The sequence below is a fragment of the Grampus griseus genome (genome assembly GCF_964374135.1).
Source record: "Grampus griseus genome assembly, chromosome: 9".
In the NCBI taxonomy this organism is placed as follows: domain Eukaryota; kingdom Metazoa; phylum Chordata; class Mammalia; order Artiodactyla; family Delphinidae; genus Grampus; species Grampus griseus.
Window position 1 is genome coordinate 85,018,923 of NC_139003.1, and position 25,743 is coordinate 85,044,665.

General features: G+C 39.8%; 1 protein-coding gene and 1 long non-coding RNA gene across 3 annotated transcripts in view; one reads left to right on the forward strand and one right to left on the reverse strand.

Annotated features, from left to right (window-relative positions):
• LOC309827028 overlaps positions 1-7,273 on the forward strand; it is a 128,240-nt gene extending 120,967 nt beyond the window's left edge. For both annotated transcript variants that reach the window (XR_014297163.1, XR_014297164.1), the window contains one exon: positions 5,782-7,273. This is a non-coding gene — a long non-coding RNA (uncharacterized lncRNA). The remainder of the gene's footprint in view (positions 1-5,781) is intronic.
• PTPN12 (protein tyrosine phosphatase non-receptor type 12) overlaps positions 1-14,804 on the reverse strand; it is an 86,509-nt gene extending 71,705 nt beyond the window's left edge. The window contains exon 1 of the mRNA XM_082661507.1: positions 14,335-14,804. Coding sequence (XP_082517633.1) covers positions 14,335-14,433 — 99 coding nt within the window. The 5' untranslated portion in view covers positions 14,434-14,804. The remainder of the gene's footprint in view (positions 1-14,334) is intronic.
• Positions 14,805-25,743: the final 10,939 nt, after the last annotated feature.

A 25,743-nucleotide genomic window follows, 5' to 3' on the forward strand; every position in this document is an offset into this window, starting at 1 on the left:
TGTCACTGCAGTCTATTTTACAAGATTTGCAAGATTCTCTCTTATTTTTAAATATCCAATATTTAATTATATTTCCCTTAAGACCTAAGAGCATGAAAAATAGAAAGTATGCTGCATCTGAGCCAATAATAGAGGAGACTAAAGAGGCAGGCGAAAAACTAGGTATAAATGATGCTTCAACATCAAGGGCAGGAAGGACTTTAAAAAAAAAAGTCAAAAAAAAAGTCAAAAAAAAAAAAAAGTCAACAGTGCTGAATGCTAAAGAGGCAACAAGAAAGCTACACACTACTATAAAGTATCTACTGGATATGTCCAGGAGATCTAAGGCAACCATAGTAAATGCAATTTCAGCAGAATGGTAGTGCTTGAAATCAGCTTACAGTGGGGGTTAAAGGAATGAAGAGGAGGCCAAGGAAGTAGAGCTAGCCACTGCCCACCTAATTACTCATTCAAGGAAGCTTAGTTTAAGCCTTCATTTTACCATTAATAACAGTTTCTTTGAATCCTTTCACACACAAAAAATTTCTAGCTTTTGAACTATTAAAATATCCATCCTCTTTACTTTTCCATAAAATGAAAAGATCAAAGCATCTGGTATACTGAACATTAAAACAGTGCTTCTTACTTTAATAATTAATCTTCTACTATCTAAGTTATAAAGTAATGAAAAATATTTGTTATTTTGTACAACATCTAATAATGCCAGTGAATGGGTTTAGAGATATTTGAACATATTCAATTTCTTCCAATAGTTGCGAAATCCTATTATTAATACCCACCTACTCTGTGTTCCTCCTTAGCATTTACATATAACCTATTTACAGCACTAGAAGTAAAGAATTACAAACAACTAGGCATAAATTACAGGAAATTTCTAAATTACACAGTGCATCCAGATTTATCTCTAACACCCATTAATGAATCTTAGGCACAAAGAGGCCAATGGACAGAGTAGATAGAGAAAGCTAAGAAGACACAGGTGCACAGGCAAGCAGATACATAGCACAGAGACACACTGACAACCAGGCAAACACAGCATTACAGCACTTAGGTTTTAGATGATCCGGGAACTACAATTGGATTTATTTTATTAATGCAAAATCTATTGTGAAGAAAATACATTAGTCTTTGAGACAGTGATAAATTTCAGATACATATTCAGAGAGAGAATAAAAAAATGACAATATAATACTTGAATAAAATTGATCCTTAGAATTACACTTCCTTGCAAGAAGGTAATGTTCTGGTTCCATATTTTAACACTGAAAAATTACAACTTAAATCTTAAGTACCATAAATATGCAGCTTATAGATTATCTTAATTTTATAGTTTCTACACAGAAACCTTACAAGTTTGACGTTTAATATGTACTGAATATGTGAAATAATGCTCTGCCAGAGCCAACAGAATGTTCTCTCAACTCACAAGGACTCTTTATGCTTCTTTTTCCCTTCTCTGAAAGAAGGTGGGTGGAGTTTATTTGGGGCTGAAACCTTAAAATAGTTAAATTTTTTTTGCTGTTTTGCTTCAAAACAAATACACTTTGGGCTACCTGCCTAGTTAGGGGACTATCCCTTTTCTCTTTAAGAAAAGTACCTACCAATCACATCTGAACAAGTTCACCACCTTGGTCAACTCCACACAATTATACTACACAAAACCCATTTCATCGGTGGCAAGTTGATTGATGTGATGTGAATTTCAGGAATGTGAAAGTGAGATAGAGCAATTCTAGTCATAATGAGTTCTTCCCCTAAACTGAGATACAGTGAATGAGATAGGTTAGATCACTGTAAGGGATGCCTTTATTCAATAGCAGGTGCAGCCCCAAGCAGTGAAAGTCAAATGCAGCCAGCTAAGAGTAAAGCAGGTGCACAGAGAAGCAAAGACAAGTATCCAAGCAGCCCTAGATAGACACAGAAACTGATAAATATGGAGAACCACAGAAAGACAGAGGGGCTGAAATGAAGAGTCACCCAGGTTACAGATGGCTCTCCATTTCTTGGTTCCTGTCCTTAAAGCAACTCAAGGGCAGTATTCTACTGCAATATTTTTTTTTCCACTTAAGCTGGTTTGCAAATAGGCTACAACCAAAAATCTATACCAACAAAGAAGGTTTCTATAATTTTCGATATTTATGCCCCCCTTTGCTGGTTTGCAAATAGGCTACAACCAAAAATCTATACCAACAAAGAAGTTTTCTATAATTTTCGATATTTATGCCCCCCTTTTTTTTCCTTTATTGACTTTTTCCCTAAAGAATAAGAATGCAACTGCTGGTCTAAGCAACATCATGTCATAGAAAAAGCATCTTACTATTGTACATCTTGCTTATTTGGGACAAACTCAGCTCTGCCAACTTCTAACCGTGAAACCTGTAACAAGCTCCTTAAACAGCTTTCTTGTTCCCTTTAACATCAAAGGGTCTATGACCTATGAGTAAATCCAGTGTACACAGTGAGGGGAGGTGTCCAGAAAAGCCACATTCTCCACATTTTCATAGCACGGGAGCTAGAACTCCTTTCCTTTCTCACTTTGGTTCTAGCCCCAAATGTGTAGTCTCAAAATCTCTCGGAGTCATCTCCTAGAAAACTCAAATATGCTGAGGAATCCAAACTAAACAGAGGCTTACCGTTATAAATAACTTGCAGAGGTTCTAAAGACTCTTTTAAATGTAATTTTTTTACAGGGCACTTTTAACAGAAGCCCATGAAAAACACTGATCTGGCCACTTAAGAACTATATAAACAGAGAGTGTATTACTTTATATATCTGGGATAAGGTAAAATTACCAGATTTAAGAACACTGGGCTTCTGGAACTCCATTTTTAAAAGATCCTTCAGGGACTTCCCTGGTGGCACAGTGGTTAAGAATCTGCCTGCCAATGCAGGGACACAGGTTTGAGCCCCGGTCCGGGAAGATCCCACATGCCGCGGAGCAACTAAGCCCGTGCACCACAACTACTGAGCCTGTGCTCTAGAGCCCGCGAGCCACAACTACTGAGCCCACGCGCCTAAGCCCGTGCTCCTCAACAAGAGAAGCCACCGCAATGAGAAGCCCGCGCACCACAACAAAGAATAGCCCCCGGAAGGGTAGCCCCTGCTAGCTGCAACTAGAGAAAGCCAGAAAGTCTGCATGCAGCAACGAAGACCCCACGCAGACAAAAAAAAAATTTTTAATAAATAAAAAGATCCTTCATACCAACCAAACCATACATTATAAGAGTGAACAACTATGCCACAATAATGAGACATCAAAACACTCCTCACCAAAACATTCAGGAATGCTGAGGCCAATATTATATTCATCTCAAGCTCAGCATTTCAGCTGCTCTCCCTTTGGGAATCCCCTCCTATTTGTTTGGGTATATGGGCTTTGCTTATTTTTTACACTGCCACCCTGTTCCTCTCATCTAAAACCCACAGTTCTTATCTCTGTGTCTTTGCAAGTGCTGTTTGCTTTCTATCTCTGAAATGCCTTTTATCCTAATCCACATGACAAACTTTTCCTTCAAGAGTCAAGTCAAATGTGGCCTCCATGCTGAAATTGTCCATGTTCTATTCAGGCAGATTTAGGCTCTCCTGCCTCTGTGGTTTAAATCTTGAATACACTTCCCTTAGAGTAATACCAAGTCTTTAACTACTATTGACCACCTTCTATGTACTACATTAGAAGCTTTACATACATATTATCTTGGTCCTTCTAGGTAGGTATTACATCCCCAATTTCCCTAGATAACCTGCTTATAATCATAACAGGGCCAGGACAGAAATTAACTACCTGATGACTCCAAAGCTGATTATCTTTCTACTAGTCTAGAGTTTCTAAGATTTTTGGAACCCAAACCCCTTGAGAATCTAACAGCTATGAGCCTTCTCCACCCCTCTCCCAATGAGCTTACACACAAAACACTATGTATAATATGAAAGGGTTCGCAAACCCCCTGAAGCCCATCCACTGCCCCCAGGAAAACTTCTTGCTGCTTCTCACAAGTCTATTCACAGCCAGTAAACTTCTTAAGGGCAACAACTGTCATATTTTCAAATATCAATTATAAACACAGTACCTAGGGCATAGTGGGCACTCAGTGAACATCTTCTGAATGGTGGATGGTAGGAACCATGGAAGGATGACAGGGCTGCCATTTTTGCATTCCTTCAGAGCCTACCAGGGTAGCTACTCAACTGTTGTTAAATAGCTTTTCAAATGCAGATTACATCTAAAAACAGTTACTATAGGAAATGTAGATATTAGCATACACCCCAAAGCCTCTGAGATTAACACGATCCACGTTCCACATTCTCTAGGAAAAACTTTTGGGGAGCAACTACTTATATCTGCTATAAGCCAGTTCACAGACACTATAATATTATACAAATGGAAACAAGTATCTGTGCTATTTCAGATGGAAGGAGATAACAGTCAAGGTTTGAATGCATGAATCTAAAAAATTTAACTACTACAGGAAATATGAAATGCTGGGAGAGGGGTTCAATTCCTGTTTGGAAGAGACTAGTGGTTTAGAAGAACTGCATGTCACTGGACTTGCCTTAGCAAGTCTTCAACTCAAATCTAATGAAGGCTTTTTTTCCATGGTATTAAAAATCAAATTTGCAATGGAGAACAAGTGCTTTAAGATAAACTGGGCTAATATATTTATCTCAGAAAGTGAGAGTTAATTACAATTCTTACTTCTGAGTTCTGGGTGAATGTGGTAAAGTCATTCTAAATTTTTAGTGTTTTGATCTTCAAGGTATTTGTCTATAAAATAGAAGGAAAGTTTTCTAAGAAAGGGGAAAAATATGCTCAACAGTACAACACAGATAAGCAAGATTTCATTCATTCAGTGGGTATGCTCAAGGATGAGAAATAGCTCATTCCAGAGGAACGAAAGGACACACACTGCAGAGTACAGGAGTTAAATACTGGAAAGGTATGAGAGACTATGTTAAGAAGGCTCTGGAAGGCCAGGTTAAGAAGTGTAGACTTTATCCTATTGGCCTGTGATTCTAAGCCAGGGCAAAAGCTACAAAATAGGCAGCAGGGGGATAGGAGAAAGGGAAATTCGTAAGACAGACATATAATTATAGTTTGAAAAAAAGCAGAGCTTGGGTCTGATGCTTTGAGTTGCCTTAGGCATTTAAAATTCCAATAATTTTAATGGTCATCAAAGGGAGCCTTGAGGGTTTTTTGAACTTATATTTTTCGATGATAAAAATAAAACCATGTTTCCAATACGGTTCTACATAAATGTATTAAAGAAAATTGAACTAGGCAGCAACAAGGGGACTCAAACCCACATCTTCTGATTTTATAACCCGTATGCCCTCCATTATCCCACAGATGCCAACACTTGAAAGTGATATTTTAGGAAAGTGAGCATGATATATGGAATGAATTAGATGAGGCAAGAAACTAGAGGCAAGGAGAGAACAACAGCTATTGCTGTAATCACTCCCAAAACACCCACGATTTACAAGATACCACTATTGTTGAAGAGATGTCAGTGACATGTTATCTGGATTTCCTTAATGAAATCTAAAACCAAAAGTTAAAAGTGGACATTTTATTAAAATTAATCATGGGGTGGAGGATATACAAGTAGTTACTTTAAGTGGTTCCCTCAATCCTTATGCATATCAACCAGCGTCCAGAGAAAAATACGCACCGTACTATTTTTCATATTTATGTAGAAGATATTACAATTAATAAAAATGTATTTATTTAAAAGTTTTACTAAATTCAGTCTAATACTTTATCTTTTATTTTCTTTTTTCAGTGGATACTAAAAATAAAACAACATTTGTGCCTGCACACCTGTAGGTAAGAGGAAGAAAAAGCAATTCTCATGCTGGTCTAAGAGACAAGCCCCTTGGACCACCTGAAGAGCCAAGCTCTGTTTTACAGCATTAAGCTCGCTACAATTTCTGCTAACGCAATGGCCATTAATGCTTATTAAATGCCAGGCACTATATTAAGCAATGGGGATAGAGAGATAGTTAACTAAGTCCCAGTCTGTAGCCTTGGAAGCTTTCAGTCTGGGGAAATCAGAAATGTAAATGTTTATGAATCTAATGAACTGAGTGCTATAGAAACCCAGAAATGTTTACCATACAAACAAAAAATTTTAATCTATCTAAATGTTAATGCCTAACTGTCAGTTTCAATCTTTCAAAAATCTTTTCCAAATTAGATATCAAATATTGAAGGAAAAAAGCTAACAATATTCTAAAATTAAATACAGGAAAACATCCTTGAGAATTAACACTTGAGGTAAATTTTTATTGTGCTATCTCAGTGAGCCATGTCTGGAAAGTTACTTAAAAGTTCACTTCCACTTTTGAAGTTAGTTAAAATATAAATATGTTTGGCTGGACACTCATCAAAGGTAAGAAAATCTTAACTAAACCAGTGGCACTGGGAAAGGACTAAGATTAGCTCAGATGCTACGACTGGAAAATATTTCCTTTCACTCTAGCTTTAAAGACATGTTAGACATACCGCACCATTTATATAAGCTTACTGAGATATTTTAAAAACCTACAAGCCAACCACAAGATAGCACTTCACACCCTCTAAGGTGGTTATAATAAAAAAGACAGACAGTGACAAGTATTGGTGAGGATGTAAAGAAATTGGTGGGAATGGAAAATGTGCATTCTCCTGGTTGAAACGTAAAACATGGAGCAGCTTTGGAGAACACTCTGGCAGTTCCTCAAAATGTTAAACATACTTGTAGGTACATACCCAAGATAATCAAAAACATTGTGCAAAACAAAAACTTGTGTAAAAGGTTCATAGTAGCATTATTCATAAAATAATACAAATGTATTACATCTTATGTATTATTATACACAAAATATTCCAAAATGTGAAAACAACGCAAACTGTCTATCAACAAATGAATGGATAAACAAAATATGGTATATCCATACAACAGAAAATTATTCAGTCATAAAAAGGAATGAAGTATTTCTGACCACGCAACAACACTGATGATCCTTGAAAACATTAAGTCAAAGGAGTCAGTCACAGAATACTGATTCCATTTATATGAAATGTCTAGACGAGGCAAATCTATGGAAACAGAAGGTAGATTAGTGGTTGCCAAGGTCTGCAGGGAGCGGGGAGGAAGGGAGAAATGACTGCTAATGGGTATGCGGTTTCTTTTGGGGGTGATAAAAACTGATTGTGATGATGGTTGCACAATTTTGTGAATACACTAAAACCTATTAAATTGCACAACTTAAATGAGTGAATTTTACACTAAGTGAATTATATCTCCATAAAGCTGTTATTAATTTTTAAAACACCTACAAGCCACAATATTGAACAGTTTAACAACGATGAAGTTTTTTATACTTATCTAGTCTGTGCAGCATTAAGATCTTGCCAGGCTTTCAGTCCATCCTCCCCTCCTACTTTTTAACAAATCAAATCGTAGCCTTAAATCAAAACTTCAGAGGTCTTATTTAACCAAAAGACAAGTTCTTGTTATCTGTCTTTTAAAATTATACTTAAACAGCAATCATTTCACAAAAGATATAGATAAGGAATGCATATATGAAAAATGTTCCTATCTCATCTTTTTTTTTAAAAGCAGAGGGTGGGAGGGGATCTGTGTCTTCCTCTGGCTTCTGCCATCTCCTTTCAGAATGTTAAAAGTAAATAGAAGAAATTTATACTACTTCGCCTATTTCTTCTTCAACCCAGTATAGTCTGGCTTTTTCCCATACCCCAACCCCAAACTGCTTTTTCTAGTCACCAAATCACTCCTACTTGGCAAATAGAATGGGTGCTTTCTCAAGCTCACCTTACAGGTCCTCCCAGAATTACTGTATCAGACTTTGGTGACTACTCCTTTCCTGAAACTCTCCCAGGCTTTTCTGACATCCTCTGGGTTCCCTTCCTTCCTCTTTGACCACACCTTCCCGGGAGCAATCACTAGCACTTCCGTTTAGAAGCTGCTCTTTAAATGCTGACGCTCTTCAACCTAAAGTTGGTCACTCTATAGGCTTGTCTGAATAAGCTCGTTTCACTTTCCTGCTTTCAAATAACTCTTACATGCTTTAATTCTGTCCCGTCAGCTCTCTCATGCTCTACATTTCCACAAGATGTCTCATAGGCACCTCCTTTTAACGTGTCCAAAGCTAAACTCATTCTCTTCGACTTTGAAATTTCTTCCAACCATCTTCTGCTTGGTCTCCTCTGCTTGTTTCTCCTCTCTTCTTCCTTACCCTACCAAACAGTACCTTCCAACTTGAGTGACGGTATATCAAGCTAGAAACCTTGGAGCCATACTACAACATTCCTATCTCCTTCACTACTCACATCTAGTGACTTGTTGAGACCTCTTCCTTTATCCTTATCAGATCCTTTGTACACTCTGTGTTCTACTGTCTTAGTTTAGCTCAGGCCCTCATACCTCACTCCCTATATTTCAACAGCTTCAAAAATGCTCTCCTTCAATCCGGTAATCCATTCTTCATACTACCATCAGAATCAACTTTCTGCAGCACAAATCTGTCAAATGACTGCTTACTTTTCTTAAAATATGCAGCGATCTGCAGAGACCTATAGTACTGATTCTCAGCATTTTACCAGAACCAACCTGAATGATATAAGTGAAGGCTCAAAGTAAAGCAGGCTGGGGTGGTGAGGGGACAACTGGAGGTGGGGAAACACTGCTGCAGTGTTCAAACAGAATGTCTATTTTCTTAACACCTGCCTACTTTCCCTGTAACTCTAAGACCTGTAGTGTGTTACTGTTCAAAATTACTATTACTGATCTATAGTATCCAGCATAGATTCAAGAACCTTCAAAACCTGATCCCTACCTAGGTGTCTCAGCCTCATGTTAGCCTTTATCATGCACTATTTCACTGTTTCTCAAAATCTGGTGATGGCCCACCCCCAGACCATTTCAAAGAGTCCACGAGGTCAAAACTCTTTTCCTAACAATACTAAGTTATGCTTTCTCACCTGTAAATATGCAAATGCACAGACTTTAGTACAAGATTTTTTTTAAACACTTTCATTCCCTTTAGGAGTGTACAGCGGAGCTTTCTAGAGGGTACATGACACGTGATACTGTGAAATGTGACAATGCAACAGTATGAATGCAACAGCTATAAGAATCCAGCTCTCTTCTATTAAGCCAGACATTAAAAAAATTTGCAAAAATATAAAAACAATGCTTCTTCCCACCAATAACTTTTTGAAAAATAATTACTTGTCATAAAATATAGTATACAGGTTAATATGGAATGGTTTTATTATCATTATTTTAAAGTAAACTGTATTTTTAAATATCTTCTAATTTCTAATACAGTAAATAAACAAAAGGTCTTTGGAGTCCTCAGTAATTTTTGAGAGTGTAAAAGACTCTTAAGATCAAAAGGTGTGAGAACTGCTACATTATTTACAGCAGATTATCTACCACTCCCTAAATATGCTCAACTCTGAAACCTCAATCCTTTTGCTTGGCGATGCATCCTCCACCACCTGCCTAGTCCCAGCCAGGTCCTAAGGGACCTCAGATGCATTCTGGAGAAACGGGATAGAGAGAACAGGTTTTGAAGTCAAGCAAGATACTTAACTTCTCAGAGTGTGTTCCCTTACCTGTAAAATATAGGTTATATCTATCTACCTCATAAATTGCCGATATGTTAAATAAGACACAGTGTAAAAATATCTGGCACAGTGTTTAACATATAGTAGGGATGAAAAAATGTTAATTTCCTTTCTACCTAAAATAATTTATAAAATCACAAACACTACTGTAGTAAGATTAAAAACAATACAACAATTATTTAATCATAACAAAGCAAGCAAACTGGTTGTTTTGAGCAGTTCCTGCAGGATTACTATTAGTAGAGCAGATGGTTTTATATAATAAATTCCCTGAAATGCATAACTACTACAGTGGTTCTGCAGTTACTTGTGATTGATAAATTCAGATTAATTTAAAATATCAGTTATTGGGACTTCCTTGGTGGTCCAGTGGCAAAGAATCCACACCTTGCAATGCAGGGGATGTGGGTTCAATCCCTGGTCAGGCAACTAAGATCCCACATGCCATGGGACAACTAAGCCCGCCCACCAGAACTGCTGAGCTCACACACCTCAGCTAGAGAACCCGGGTGCCGCAAACTAGAGCCCACGTGCCCTGGAACAAGCACGCCACAACTAGAGAGAAGCCCACGTGCTGCAGTGAAGATCCCAACTAAGACCTGACGCAGACAAAAATAAATTGAAAAAGTAAATAATAAATCTTAAAAAAAAAATAAAATAAAATATCAGTTATTTTAAATAGCATTTTAACATAGGAATGCTTGCTATTACACCTCAGTTTAGCCTTAGAAAAAAATGTCCATAAATCTTCTCCTTCCAGTGTTTCACAAAAAAGTACTATAATTCACACCTCCTCTGCATCCTGTTTTTTAAATACTCTACTAAGTCCACTCATTAAATTTTTGTTTTCATCTCCATAAGTAGAAATAGAACCAGTTTTTAAACTGAAACTGCCATATTTGTAGCTTCACTGTTGTCCTTTATGATTTTTTTTTATATACAAGTGTCTAGTGTATAAACTGTAGCCTAATCAGAATAAATTTACTTCTTGTTTCAGTACTTTAATTATACATGATAAAGCTTTAAAAAGCAAAAGAAAATTACTGAAAATGGAAAGCCCAGACATCTCTTTTTCCTTCTGTCTCTAGTTACATGTAACTGACTACATAAATTAGCCATTTGAGAATATAGAGACAGCACAATAATTTGTTAGATGAAGACCCTAAATATTAGTTTCATATTTCAGTCTTGTGAAGTAGGTAGTATTTTTCTTCTTTTAAAGGTGAGAAAACTCAGTCAACTCATTTTCTTTCAAGTGGCCTGCCCAAGGTCAGAAAACTAGCCAATGGCAGAGATGGGAGTAAAACATCTGTCAAACATAAATGTGCACCACCCTACCATACACATTTACTTGTCATGATCACTGTCTCCCATTTCATAAAGAAGACTAAAAATCGAGATAGTTGAGATCACGTTCTGGATCTGCCACAGATTAGCTATTTAATCATCAACTTGTAAAGTAATCATTTTGGTGCCGTAGTTTACACCACCTCAATACCTTAGTTTTCTCCTCTTTCACAGAATGGGGTGCACAACAGGCAAAGGCCAAGAACAGACAGCTCACAGAATAGTTAACAAGAGGAAAAATTTCTACCCTTACTGGTATCAAGATATTCAAATTAAAACAAGATACCATTTTTCAACCATCAAATTATCAAAGATCCAAGATAATTATTATGAACACTCATACAGTACTGACAGTTGTATAAACTGACAGAACTTCTTCAAAAAGTTATTCATAAACACATACTAAATGTTTATATCCCTTCATCTAGTACTTCCATTACTGGAAGATATCTTATGCAATAATCCAAAATAAAGAAGCTTTATGCATAAGTGTTCACTACAGAATTATGACATATAATAGCAGAAAATAAATGGCCTAAACATTCAACCATAAGAAAATAGTTAAGCTAAAAGACAGTGGCTAGGTGAAATATTATATAGCCACCTAAAATCATTTTTACAAATGAAAAACACTTAAATATTAAGCTGGAAAAAATTTTCTAAGAATATTAAATGGTATTGATTATGTAGTATGGTCACAGAGTAGCATTAAAAACATTAACAGAGATAGCCTTTGGGAGATGGGACTATAGGAGGGCTGAGCGGAATAATGGAAAGACCACAGTTTGAATGCCCATTCCACTTTCCTACAGGTAAGGCATTCTTAATTATTACTGTATAATTTCCAAATTTGAGACAATGAACATTATCACTTCATATCTGAATAAAGTTATAATACAGTAGCTAGATTACCCCTAAGGCTCAGTTCTAAAATGCTAAAAAATTTTTAATGCATTTTTAATCCATATCAGAATTTAAGAACAACAGAAGAGTTAGAATCTATCAGGGGATTTCCTATTCTCTTTCCATGGCAGAGGGGACAAAGTTTCCCTCCAGCTTTCTAGTCAAGGGAAAAAGAGGCACCAACTAGCAACCTTAATTACAGCTATTGCTTATCAAGTCACAGAATAAAAAAAGCAAGCACTACAAAAGAACAGCCCTAGTAATCAAATCTCAAGTGTAGAATCCCCTAACTCTTCCTAGGTACTATGGAAGAAAAAGGAAACTCATTTAGTCCTGGAGAAATGAAATCTCCAATAGGAATCCCTGACTCATCCCCAAAGCATGAACCCTAAGGCTACTTCCCCTGTACAGGAGTTCAGAGACTGGGCACTTGTCCTGATGGCCTGCATCACCAAACAATGCTCTTTCCTGACAGGATATGCCCATGGATAACAAGATGATTAGCATGCAAAGAATAAGTGGCCAGGGACCACACCACCTCTCCTTCCACAACCAAAATAAGACTGTGTAAGACTAGTTTTAAACATTTAAAATATTCTAAATAAATATTTTCTTCTCTTTTGGCCGAAGAGTAGTAAAAAGGGGACTCTGTCCAATTATTGTGATACCATTCCAAAGATACCAACACATTCAAAATTCTCAATAGTAAAAACGGAACATATCTTCTTTTCTTTAACCTTTTCAGATCATAAAGTAATTTTTCAAATACATAGGCTAAATATCAAGAGAAAGTCTTTAAAATAAGGCATAAATTACTTAATCAACATTTTCTACACCTTCAAAAGATACTAACAAAACCTAACTCCTAGCCTCCTCTATTATTGGTCTAGGGAGGCGGGAATCACAAAGCTCCAACAACACTGTTACAATATTGTATAAGGTGAAGGGTTAAGAATTTTAACGCTAAAGCTTTACTAGACCGAAGTCTCTTTAAAATGTGAAAAATTATTTCAGCACTAAAAGCCATTTCACCTGCACCTTGTAAACAATTAAACTGTACTTTGAAACAAAAACTAGTCAATGTTTGCTGCTCACTCACTTTTATACACATTAACTGTGTATCCCTTGAACAATCGCGAATTTCAGAGTTAAGTGACTATTCCTGGAGGTGTATCTGGCCCGGGAGCAAAATTTTCCCTAGCTTATTTCCCATTCCCAAACCCCGCCAAGACTAAGGAGCAGCCACTTCCCAAAGTCCCACTTCCTTTTCCATTCCCCAGACCTCCAGGGTTTCCAACGCCCCAGTCTTGCGCAATATCCGTAGGAGCAGCCGCCGCAACCACCGCCTCCTAAGCCGAGAAACAACCCTAAAGGGAACATTGTCCAGCAGAAAAATACGGGGCGGGGGGGGGGCAATGGAGGAAGTCGACTTCTCCTCCCACGCCTTCGGATCTGACCCCCTCGTAGTGATGGACCAAGAGCAATTCCACGACCAGGACTTTTAACCTCCTCTCCAGCCCGCCTGTACAAGCAGAGGGCGGAAGGCGGGGGAGGGGGTGTCGGATGGGGGGGGGGGTGTTGGGGAGACTTCGAAGGTTATCTCCCACTTCAGGGCTTCGGCCCGTACGGTCGCCTCCGCCTCAACACGACTATTGTTCCCAAGTTCCCCACCCCCACCCCGGATAGGAAGTGATAGTCACATCCCCTCTGCCTTCGGCAGTGTCCCCTAGGGAGTCTGAAGTAGGCTTCCTTCAGGATAACCACGCACCTCCCCACCCCTACACACACACGCGCTTACCCCCTCAACATCAAGTCACATTGACCCCAAAACCATCTCAAACCTGGATCTCAAGAGACCAGAGATGAAACAGGGGTAAATGGAAATTGAGCAAACCACGAGAATGCTTAGGGACAGACCCTTTCCCATGCACCGGAGATAACTGCGAACCCAGGAACGGCAAACAGTCCTACCTTGCCCACCCCAGTGACCAGCTTGAGCAAAGGGACCCCACGAGTTAATTGCCACCTTAAGAGCCCCGTTCCTCCCTCAGCCGCGACCCTCCCTGGAGGGGCAGTTGGATGGGGAGGTGAGGAGAGACGAGCCCCCCGGCCTGTACCTCATTCGCCTCCGGCTCCCGGCCCGAGAAACAATAGGTGGTCTCTGGCGGCGGTGCTGAGTGCGGGCTCGGCCGGGCGGCCTCTCCCTTCGCGTCCCGGACGCCGGCGGAGGGGGCCGCGATCGCGGGAGGAGAAAAGGCGGCCGAGGGGCGGAGGCGACCTCACCTCCCGCCGGCCTCCGAGTCCACCCGGCCCTTGGGGCTGGCGCGCGCCCCCTCCGCCCCTCTCCTTACAGCCGCACACAAAGCGCTGGCGGCCCGGGCCGGCCGGGCGAGGCTGCAGTGGGCTCCGGTGCCGGCGAGAGGAGTCGACAGTGAGGGGAGGGACTCACCATGAAGTCCCGGGCGAAGTTGTCCTCCCCATTGTGGTCCGGACTCTTCATGGCCTGGACCCTCTGTATGAATTTCCTCAGGATCTCCACTTGCTCCATCCTCCCGAGTCCCCCCGGCTGCGGTCGCTGGCCCCCCCGCCGCCCTCCCGCCCGGCGCAGAGCCCGCTCAGTCTTCCCCAGCTCGCTCCCCCTACCCGACCCCTCTCTCCCGACCCCCGCCGCTCCCTGCTCCTCCCCACCGCCCAAGGCGGTGGCAGCGGCGGCACCAGCCCGGCTCCCGATCCTACAACTTCCAGGAGCAGCCGCCGCTCTCCCACAGTACGGGGCGAGCCACTGCGGCTAGCGCCAACCCCAACCCCCAGCTTGCTCCATCCTCCTTCCCCGCCGTCCTCCTGCTCTGCCGGAGACGCCGCCACCGCCTTAGGAACACGGCTCTCCGACCGCCCTGCCCCCCCCAACCCCTTCCCGGTTCCTCCTTCCCTCCCTCCCTCCCTCCCGGCTAGCAGCCGCAGCCGCCTCTCCCCACGGGCTCGCCCCCGCCGCCACCCAAACGCGCGTCTCCGCGCAGCGGCTCCGTCCCGGGTGCTACGCCGCGCCGAGTCGCCCCCGCCCGCCCCGCCCCCAAGCCCGCCCCGCCGGCTCTAGCCCGGCTAGGAGTGGCTGGGAGGCGCTTCGGCAGTCGGCTGGGAGACTTGACTCTACTTCCGGGGCGTGGTCCCGCCCGGGCTGCGCATAGGTTTGAGGAGCGGTCGTAGGAGGGAATTCGACACAACCGGGCAAACGCTACTCAATTGGAGTAGGACTTGAGTTGGAAATTGCGGTCTCACCGCCTATTAGTGGGAAAAACATATTTCTAGAGTGCTTCCGCCCGCCGCCAGCCGTGGGCTGGGACTACAAATCCAGGCCGGCCGGAGTCCAGGAGTGGGGCGGGGGAGGGCGGCGGTGGGAAGAGAGGCATGCTGGGAACTGTAGTAGTGTCATCTCCACGTTCGCCGCAGGTATGTCTTCATCTTAATGTTGAGGGCACTTAGACCTTGGCACTTTGGGGAATGGCTACAGCCAAGAGAAACGAAACGCTTCTTCAGTGATAGGACTTTTGCTTTTTGCACATCCGTCTAAACGCCGACGAGTGAGCGCCTGAGATTCAGTTTGTCCTAGTGTGTGAATTGACAGGAATCTATCTTCTTGCCTTTAGATTCGCAGCACCTCAGAACTGAATAATATATTTTTCTCCGTAGAATGCATCTTTGTAAGTCTTATAATAATCAGAGAAATCCGTCCCAGTCTAATTCATCATTTTACAAAGAAAGTGTTTGCCCATGGTCCCCCAGCATATTCTTAGCAGAGCCCAAACTAGAGCTCAGATCCTTTTGCTTTCACTACAACACCATATTGTTTCTCACAAAGGAGCGTAAACTTGTGATAATGTGACTGAGGTGAAGGACCTGATCCGTGGACTTCTTTTGGTCACTTAGACCCACACACACGTTTTTTACAGATCAGATTGGTCAGGCAATTTGGTTAAAATAGGAAATGTCAGTGGTAGGCCCCTTTTCCCAGATGAATGTTTAGAAGCACCGTGAAATTTAGTGATAAACTTGAAGAAAACAGGTATGAGTAACAAGATCCAGTTTCCTATTTGTTTTAAAGAAAAATATTACTCTTTAAAATAATACAACTGACATATACCAATCTACTCTTCTTCTCAGAAATAACCACTTCCAGATGTGCCCTTCCAAATGTCTTCCTATGCATTTATATACAGGTATGTGCATGTAAAAAGATACAGTTTTGTCCTGTATTTTAAAAATTCACTTAGAGGAATAGTTTAATTTCTAAGGTAAGCTTTACTTAAAACAAGGGTCTGGAGTATTTTACTTTAATCAGATTACTGAGACTCAGTTTCACTGGATATGAGAAAAGATTAGGATCTGGGTTTGATCACCTACCAGTATAGCTCACTGTAAGGTACCCTTTCCCCCTAGAACTGGGAGAGAAATTAGACGTGGGCCGAGAAATGGGCAGATGATCGAGGACTGCTTCTACTTTTGATATGTCAGAAAAATGTGCAAATCAGATGGTGATTGATAAAGACTATATGCTGGACAAGCTGTATATCAGTCTAGTGTCAGTCGGGTTACCTGTTTGAGTTATCAAAAGTGTTAGTTGTTTCAGTTATCGAGTCCTATTTTCGCTAGTGGTTTTGCAGTCTTTTTTTTTTTATTTTTAACTTTTCCTCTTATTGCAAGCATTTCTCTCTTTCTTGCAACACAAGTCTCTTTTGAGTTCTCAGCATCTACCTTTGGCATCTCATGTAGGTTAAGGAAAACAAAAGTAAAGTACCTTTATGGATTTCAGGTCTTTTGGAAAGACTTTCCTCTTTTTAATACATTTAAATCTTGTTTCAATCTACAGATATTTTTTGAGCACCTCAAAATAGGAGGGGTTGTGCTGTGTGAGGGCAGAGAGAGATACAAAAATATCTCAGAGGTGGTTTCTTCTAGAGCTTACAGCTGTTTCAGGAGACAGGAAAAAACATAAAATCTTGGTTACTGTAAGTTAATAAATGCCAAATGAGTGATACAGACAATGAGTAGTTTAGCAATTCTCAGAAGAGAGAATTACGAACTGGGTTGTCAGCATGAAGTAGTCACAGAGGACCTTGAAAGAGAAGTTAAATTAGGTTTGAATGGGAAGAAGAACTCCCAGGGAAGAGAAGTGACGAAACTAAGATCATGAAATAGCAAAGCAGAAGTTTGAAGCAGAACTTTTGTATATGTGTAAAGGCACTAAAGTAGACTAGGACTGGACTCTGGCTGAGGATTTGGACCTGATACTGTCGTCAGTGGGAGCCACCAAAGGTTTCTGAGTATAAAAGTGAAATTAGGAAAATATTAGTCTGGCCGTGTATGGTAAGTTGTGAAGTAATAAGGGAAGAGAATGGAATGAGCCCTATTGGGAGAGAATACATGACACGACAAAAGCTGAAACTAAGGTCATAGCACTGCAATTACAAAGACACAGATGGACGTGAGAGAGACTGAAAACTCACAGAACTCGGTGACTGACTTAGTGGACAAGAAAGAAGGTGGAATTTTAAAATGACTGAAATTGGATTGGAAGAGGTCAGAAAGTTTGACAGAACACAGGGCTGTGCATGGTATGAGCAGATGGGGACTTTGCACAGAAGGTGAGAGAAATTGGCACATCATCTTTGGAGGCAATTTGGCCATATATGTATCAGAGTGGAAACGTCATGCATGCTTTGACTGAAAAATTTATAGATAATATTTATAGCTGTGTACAAACATATATGCTTACTGCAGGCTTTTTTGTAACAGGGCAAGAGTGGAAACAATGTATCTGCCTATCAAAAGTTAAAAAACAGAATCACATATATATAATTAAGTCCTGTGAAGCCATTAAAAAGTGAAAAAAATAATCTGTATGTGTTGATGTGGAATAGGTTTCAGGATCTGCTTATTAAATGAGAAGAACTAGACACACATTGCGTTTATCATATTCTTCCATTTATGTAAAATGGAATGTGGATAAAATACGGATAAAATGCTTAAACATGCATAGGATTTTCCTGAAGGATACTTCAAAAACTGTTAGCTGTGATCGCCTCTAGGAGGGCCTTGAGGATCTTTGATGGAGAGGGTACAACTTCCAGTGTGCATACCCTGTCATATTCTGAGTATTTTATGATGTGTGTACATTACTTTTCCAACAAAGTTAAATCTATTTGATTGAAAATTTTTTTAGACTTTCAATCCGGTCAATAGGAAGAATGGTGATATCTTTAACAGAAACACAAATAAATAAAAATGAAGCAGATCTTGTCTGGGTGATATTTTAAAATGGCACAGCTGTTTCAGAATGTCCACCTACTTACACCACAGTTCTCAAGGAACACAACTGCCCTGCCCATTCACAGCCACAGCTGAGGGTTTGGGCACTTGACCCAAGTTAACCAACCCATGTGGACTGGCCAGCAGCCTATGGCCTGGTGTAGGAACATGATCTGGGAGTATCGGTCCTCACTGTGAAGAATCGGAGCTTAGAAACCTAGAGGGAGTAAGTCATTAAGCTGCAAGGGCAGAAGCTGAATGCCATAGGGTAGAATTAGGGATCTGACAAGCCAAAGCCTTGTGAGAAGAGTAGAAATTATGGAGAATCTAGTTAGTCAAGAAAGGAGCATGAAGCATGCGTGCAGAGATAGGTAGATATGTCACCTTATACCCATGTGGCCATGGGAGAGATGGGGAGAATCTCTGGAGCAACTTAACTTCTTCATAACTGTTTAGGACAGGTTCCATTGACATTTATTCCAGAAGTCAATTCTGCTTTTCCTGAAACAGAATAGGGCAATAATAAAGAGTGGGCTCTGAAATGAGAGAGATGAAGATTCAAAAACCCACTCCATTTCTTACTCAGGGCAAATCACTTAACCTCTCTAATCCTCAGTTTCATCTTCTAGGAAAGCTGCCTGGTGCTGTCTTAAAGAGGTGTGTTTCAGAATTAGTGTACTACACCTTACACTTGCTTATAGAAAACACAAGAACTGGTTAAACAAAGAATTAATGATTTCCAGACCTTTTACTTTTTTACCCTGCGTCTCTTCTTTTGGCTTTTTTTCTGTTCACTGGCCACCTTTACTCAGGGTAGACACATGACGGATGAGAAGGAAGCCAAATACTGTTTTCAGAAATCTCCCTTCTTAGTATTGCAATACTTTTGTGAAGGTTTGAGTGGGAGTTTAATAATCCAAAAGAGGGTTCAGAATTATATACCTACTTCATATTCAGTATCCCTTCCCCTCCCAGCTTAGGTGGAAGTAATGCTTTATATCTATATAGAAATTTTAACTTCTGGAGTATTGTTACACCTGTTCTCTCATAAAAACTACCTTTGTTATGGCTTTCATGGCATTATAGCTCTTTGTGAGCTCTGTTTTTCTTTACAACCCTGGGAAGTAATTTGGCATCATTGTCCTCATTAATAGATGAAAAACTAAGTAAAACATGGGCGTGAACATGACTAGCTTATGTAAAAAACAAATGTCATGCATGGCCAGAAGCCACAGGTCCTGAGTTTCCAGCTTGTTGCATAAACCACTGAGTCACAATACTTTTATACCTGTGAGACTACAGGTGAAGAGTCAAACCATTCCTAAGATTCTCCCAAAGTAGCACTTCTAATATTAACCTGTCATTTCACGCTACATTCCTCAGTCTTCTCCATACTCTCAAACTTAAGGACTCATAGCTGAGAAGTTATGGGAGCGTGGATAAGAAAGGAGGGAGGGAAATTCTTCTCTACTTCATTCCTGGTATTCTTTACTCCCTCATTCCTAGACCTAGTTACAGCAACAAAGCTGTTCACCATTTTTTTAATATGTGAGTTTATTGTTGAAATATGAAATGCATTTTATAGGGAATGGGGGGGAGGAGCATATCTTTTTAGTCTAGTGTAGTATGAGAGTTTTAGAAGAAAGGCATATAAAAATGGAGAGAAATTTGGAAAAGATGAAATTTTTTAAATAATATATATTTCTAAACTTAATATGTCAGAGTTTTTTTCACACAGTACTCCCTGTTTATTCTTATAACACTACCCTAAAGTAAGCAGGCTGGGTAGTATCATCTCCATCTTTATTTATGCATTAGAATACTAGTAGGGATAGTAATGCCTAAGCTTAGAGAAATGAAATGATTTGCCCAAGGTCATATAGATGGCAGAACTAAAACCAAAACACAGGTGGTTCTGCACTCAGAGTGTTACACAACGAAGGCTAAATAGTGTAATAATAAATACTAACTGCAGGAGAATGGTGTAATTAAATACACTCTCTAAATTTTCTATCTCATATTTCTCATGCTGTTTCATTTAGCATTCGAAGAAAAATTAAAATTTTATAAATAACTTCAAAGTCAAGTACTACCTGAGCATCTAATTACTGATCCTTTAACCTGATGACATTTAGTTTCTGTATTCAGGAATGGATGATCAACAAGGGCTGTGACATATGATTGCACCATATATAAAATCCATACAGTATATTGGTTGGTCTCAGGTCCAACTATCAGCAAAAAGCCACAAAACAAGTAAAAAATCCCTTTCATTCAGTGACTGCTATTATTTTTAATTAAAAATAAATTGTTGGGGGGCTTCCCTGGTGGCGCAGTGGTTGAGAGTCCGCCTGCCGATGCAGGGGACACAGGTTCATGCCCCGGTCTGGGAAGATCCCACATGCCGCGGAGCAGCTAGGCCAGTGAGCCATGGCCGCTGAGCCTGCGCGTCCGGAGCCTGTGCTCCGCAACGGGAGAGGCCACAACAGTGAGAGGCCTGCGTACCACAAAAAAATAAAATAAAAAATAAATGAATAAATAAATTGTGGGGGCTTCCCTGGTGGCGCAGTGGTTAAGAATCCACCTGCCAATGCAGAGGACACAGGTTCAAGCCCTGGTCCGGGAAGATCCCACATGCCACGGAGCCACTAAGCCCGTGTGCCACAACTACTGAGCCTGTGCACCACAACTACTGAGGCCGTGTGCCACAACTACTGAAGCCCACGTGCCTAGAGCCCGTGCTCCGCAACAAGAGAAGCCACCGTGACGAGAAGCCTATGCACCACAACTAGAGAAAGCCCGCGCACAGCAATGAAGACCCAATGCAGCCAAAAATTAAATAAATAAATAAATAAAATGGTGGACAAAGAAAGAGAAATACTGTATGATCTCAATTATATGTGGAGTCTAAAACAAACTCATAGAAAAAAGAGATCAGACTTGTGGTTACCAGAGTCAGAGGATATGGGGAGGGGGAATCAGAGGAAGGTGGTCAAAAGGTACAAACTTCCAGTTATAACATAAATAAGTACTAGGGATATGATGTACAATATGATGACTATAGCTAACACTTATATGATATATAGGAAAATTGTAGAAAGAGAGTAAATCCTAAGAGTTCTCATCACAAGGAGAAAAGTTATTTTCTTTTTTCTTCTTTCTTTTTATTGTATTTATATGAGATGATGGGTGTTAGCTAAACCTATTGTGGCAATCATTTCACAATATATGTGAATCAAACCATCATGCTGTACACTTTAAACTTACACAGTGATTCATGTCAATTATTTCTCAATAAAACTAGAAAAAATAAATTGTGATTCCACTTATATGAGGTATCTAAAGTTGTCAAATTCATAGAAACATAAAGTAGAATGGTGGTTACCAGGGTCTGGGGGTGAGGGGAAAGGGCAGCTGTTTAATAGGTATAGAGTTTTGACTTGCAAGATGGAAAAGTTCTAGAGATCTGCTTCACAACAATGTGAATATACCCAACACCACTGAACTGTACACTTAAAAAGTGTTTAAGTGTTGCCTGGAGGGAAGCTTTATATATGCTTGGTACCCTGGTTTTTATGTCTGTTGCCCCAGTTTGGGGGGCTGCTGCCTGGGGAATGCCTCTTGATTTGCCTGGCTCTGGTAGCCATGAGGCTTGCATTTCTGGGTGCCATGGCACGTGGCAATTGGAGAAATGGGCTTTGGCAAGTTACATCCCCAAGGCACTGTACAGATAGTGGACTGAGGCACATCCCCCAGCCTTTCTGTGAAGGAGGCCTCTTTGCTTGTCCTGGAGCTTCAGCCTGAGGGGCAGGCTTCAGGTTTGACCACATTTTGTGGCATATAGAGCTGCTTTTAAGGAACATAGGCCTTGCCGTGCCATCTGGGCTCTCTCCCTCTGCCTTGCTCCAGTTCATTAATATCAACCAGGAAAGACCTTATACACTTGTCTGGAGCCCTGAGTTTTGCTAATGCCACTCAGGGACACCTCCAGATCATATGGCTCTGGTGGCCAGTGGGGCTTACACTTGTGGTCCTACAGGAGTGTATATATTTGCATACATTTAAAAACTGATGCTTGAGGGTTTGGCTTCTAATCAGCCTGAATCTAGGTACTGAGATCCTCCATTTTGGGACACTGACAGATCTTGGCACAACCTCAACAACTAGGAGCTGTTAGAAATATAATAGTCTGCTTGGTCAAGCACAAAGATTTGAGAAACAAGCAAGAGGAAATGAAACGACAAATTTTGTCTCCTACATGAGGCCACACCTTCAAGACTGGGAGAGGTGGTTTCACCTACTGTTAGAAACCAACACACAGAATCATGCAAAATGAAGAAATAGAGGAATATGTTCCAAATGAAAGAACAAGATAAACCCTCAGGAAAAAAATGCCTTAATGAAATAGAGATAAATAGTTTTCGTGATAAAGACTTTAAAGTAATGGTCGTAAAGATGCTCACTGAACTGGGGGGAAGAATGGGTGAACACAATGAAAATGTCAAAGAGATGGGAAATATAGGAAAGTACCACATAGAAGTCATAGAGCAGAGAATACAATAACTGAGCTGAAAAATACACTAGCTGGGTTTAAGAGCAGACTAGATGAAGCAGAGGAAAGGATCAGTCAACTTGAAGATAGAGCAGTGGAACTCACCCAGTCAGAGGAGCACAGTGAAGATAGCTTAAGGGACTAATGGTACAACATCAAACAGACTAATATATCATCAAGCTCCCAGAAGGAGGAGAGAGAACGGGGCAGAAATCTTATTTGAAGAAATAATGGCTAAATACTTCTCTGACCTGAGGAAGGAAACAGACACCTAGATGCAGGAATCCAGAGTTCCAAATAAGAGGAATCAAGTAAGAGACCCACATACCAAGACACATTACACTTTAAATGTCAAAAATTAAAGATAAGAAGAGAATCTTAAAAGTAGCAAGAGAAAAATAACTTGCTACATACAAGAAAACCCCCATAAGACTATTACCAGAATTTTCAACAGAAACGTTGCAGGCTAAAAGGGAGTAGCACAATATATTCGAAGTGCTGAAAGAAAAACACTTCCAACCAAGAATACTATACCTGGAAACAAAGCTCACTCATAAGTGAAGGAGGGATAAGGTGTTTTCCAGATGTGCAAAAGCTAAGGGAGTTCATCACCATTAAACTGGCTTTACAAGAAATGTCAATGGGACTTCTTGGAGCTGAAAAGAAAGGGTGCTAATTAATAACAAGAACACATATGAAAGAGTAAATCTCACTGGAAAGGCAAATACATAGTAAAGATAGTGAATTAATTAATTACATATAAAGCTAGTATGAAGGTTAAAGACAAAAGTAGTAAAAATAACTATGGTTACAATAGTTATAAGGGATACACTATATAAAAAGATGCAACATCAAAAAATTAAGATGTGGCAGGGGGAGTAATAACAATGAGCTTTACAATTGGGTCAAACTTAAGTTGTTTTCAACTTAAAATAGAATGTTATAGATATAAGTTGTTATATGTAAGCCTCACGGTAACCACAAAGCAAAAATCTATAGTAAATACACAAAAGAGAAACAGAAAGGAATATAAGCATGCCACTAAAGAAAGTAATCAAACAACAACCAAAGAGAGCAAGAGAAGAATAAAGGCACAGAAAGGAACTACAAAAACAGCCAGAAAACAATTAACAAAATGGCACTAAGCACATACGTTTCAATAATTACTTTAACTGTAAATGGACCAGATGCTCCAATCAAAAGGCATAGAATGGTGAATGGATTTTTTTTTTTTAAACATCCATCTATATACTGCCTACAAAAGACTCACTTTAGAGGTAGGGACTCACACAGACTGAAAGTAAAGGGATGGAAAAATATATTTTCCATGCAAATGGAAACCAAAAGAAAGGTGAAGTAGCTATACTTATATCAGACAAAATAGTCTTTAAAACAAAGAATGTGATAAGAGACAAAGAAGGGCATTACATAATGATAAAGGAGTCAATCCAACAAGAGATAAAAAATTTTGTAAATATTTATGCACCCAACATAGGTCACCTAAATTTCTAAAGCAAATGTTAACATACTTAAAGGGAGAAATATATAGCAATACAATAATAGGGGACTTTAGTACCCCACTTACATCAATGGATAGATCATACAGAGAGAGCATCAATAAGGAAACACATTGGCTTTGAGCAACACATTAGACCTGATAGACTTAACAGATGTTCACAGAACAGCCCATCCAAAAGCAACAGAATGCACATTCTTCTCAAGTGCACATGGAATATTTTCCAATATAGATCATATGTTAGGACACAAAACAAGTCTTGATAAATTTAAGAGGATTGAAATCATATCAAGCATCTTTTCCAACCACAATGGTATGAAACTAGGATTAATAACATGAAGAAAACTGGAAGATTTGCAAATATGTGGAGGTTAAACAACATGCTACTGAACAACCAATGGGTCAAAGAAAAAATCAAAAGAGAAATAAATAAATACCTTGAGACAAATGAAAATAGAAATGTAACACGCTAAAATTTATAGCATGCAGCAAGAGTAGTTCTAAGAAGGAAGTTCATAGCAATAAATGCCTTCCTCAAGAAATAAGAAAAGTCTCAAACAACCTAACTTTATTTTTTTTCTTTTCCATTATGGTTTATTACAGGATATTCAACATAGTTCCCTGTACTATACAGTAGCACCTTGTTGTTTATCCATTCTATATATAATAGTTTAAATATGCCAATCTCAAACTCCCAGTCCATCCCTGCTCCACTCCCCCACCCCCTTGGCAACCACAAGTCTGTTCTCTATGTCTGCAAGTCTGTTTCTTAAATAAGTTCATTTGTGTCATATTTTGATTCCAGGTATAAGTGATATCATATGGTATTTGTCAAGGAGCTTTACACCTCAAGGAGCTAGAAAAAGAAAAACAGACAAAACCCAAAGTTAGTAGAAGGAAGGAAATAACAAAGAATAGAGCAGGAGTAAATTAAAATGAGACTAAACAGACAGTAGAAAAGGTCAATGAAATGAAGAGCTGGTTCTTTGAAAAGATAAACAAAACCGACAAATCCTTAGTGAGATTTACCAAGAAAAAAAGAGGGAGCCCTCAAATAAATAAAATCAGAAAAGAAAGAGGAGATAATATAACCAATACCAGAGAAATACAAAGGATCATAAAAGACTACTATAAACAATTATATGACAACAAATTTTACAGCCTAGAGGAAATTGATAAATTCCTAGAAACATACAGCCAACCAAGACTGAATTACGATGAAATAGAAAATATGAACAGACTGATTACCAATAAGGAGATTAAATTAGTGATCAAAAACCTCCCAAGAAACAAAAGTTCAGGGCCAGACAACTTCACTGGTGAATTATACCAAAAATTCAAAGTAAAGTTAATACCAATCCTTCTCAAACGCTTATATAAAGTAGAAGAGGAGGGAACTCTTCCAAACTCATTTTACAAGGCCAGCATTACCCTGATCCAAAATCAGACAGGGATACCACAGGAAAAGAAAATTACAGACCAATATC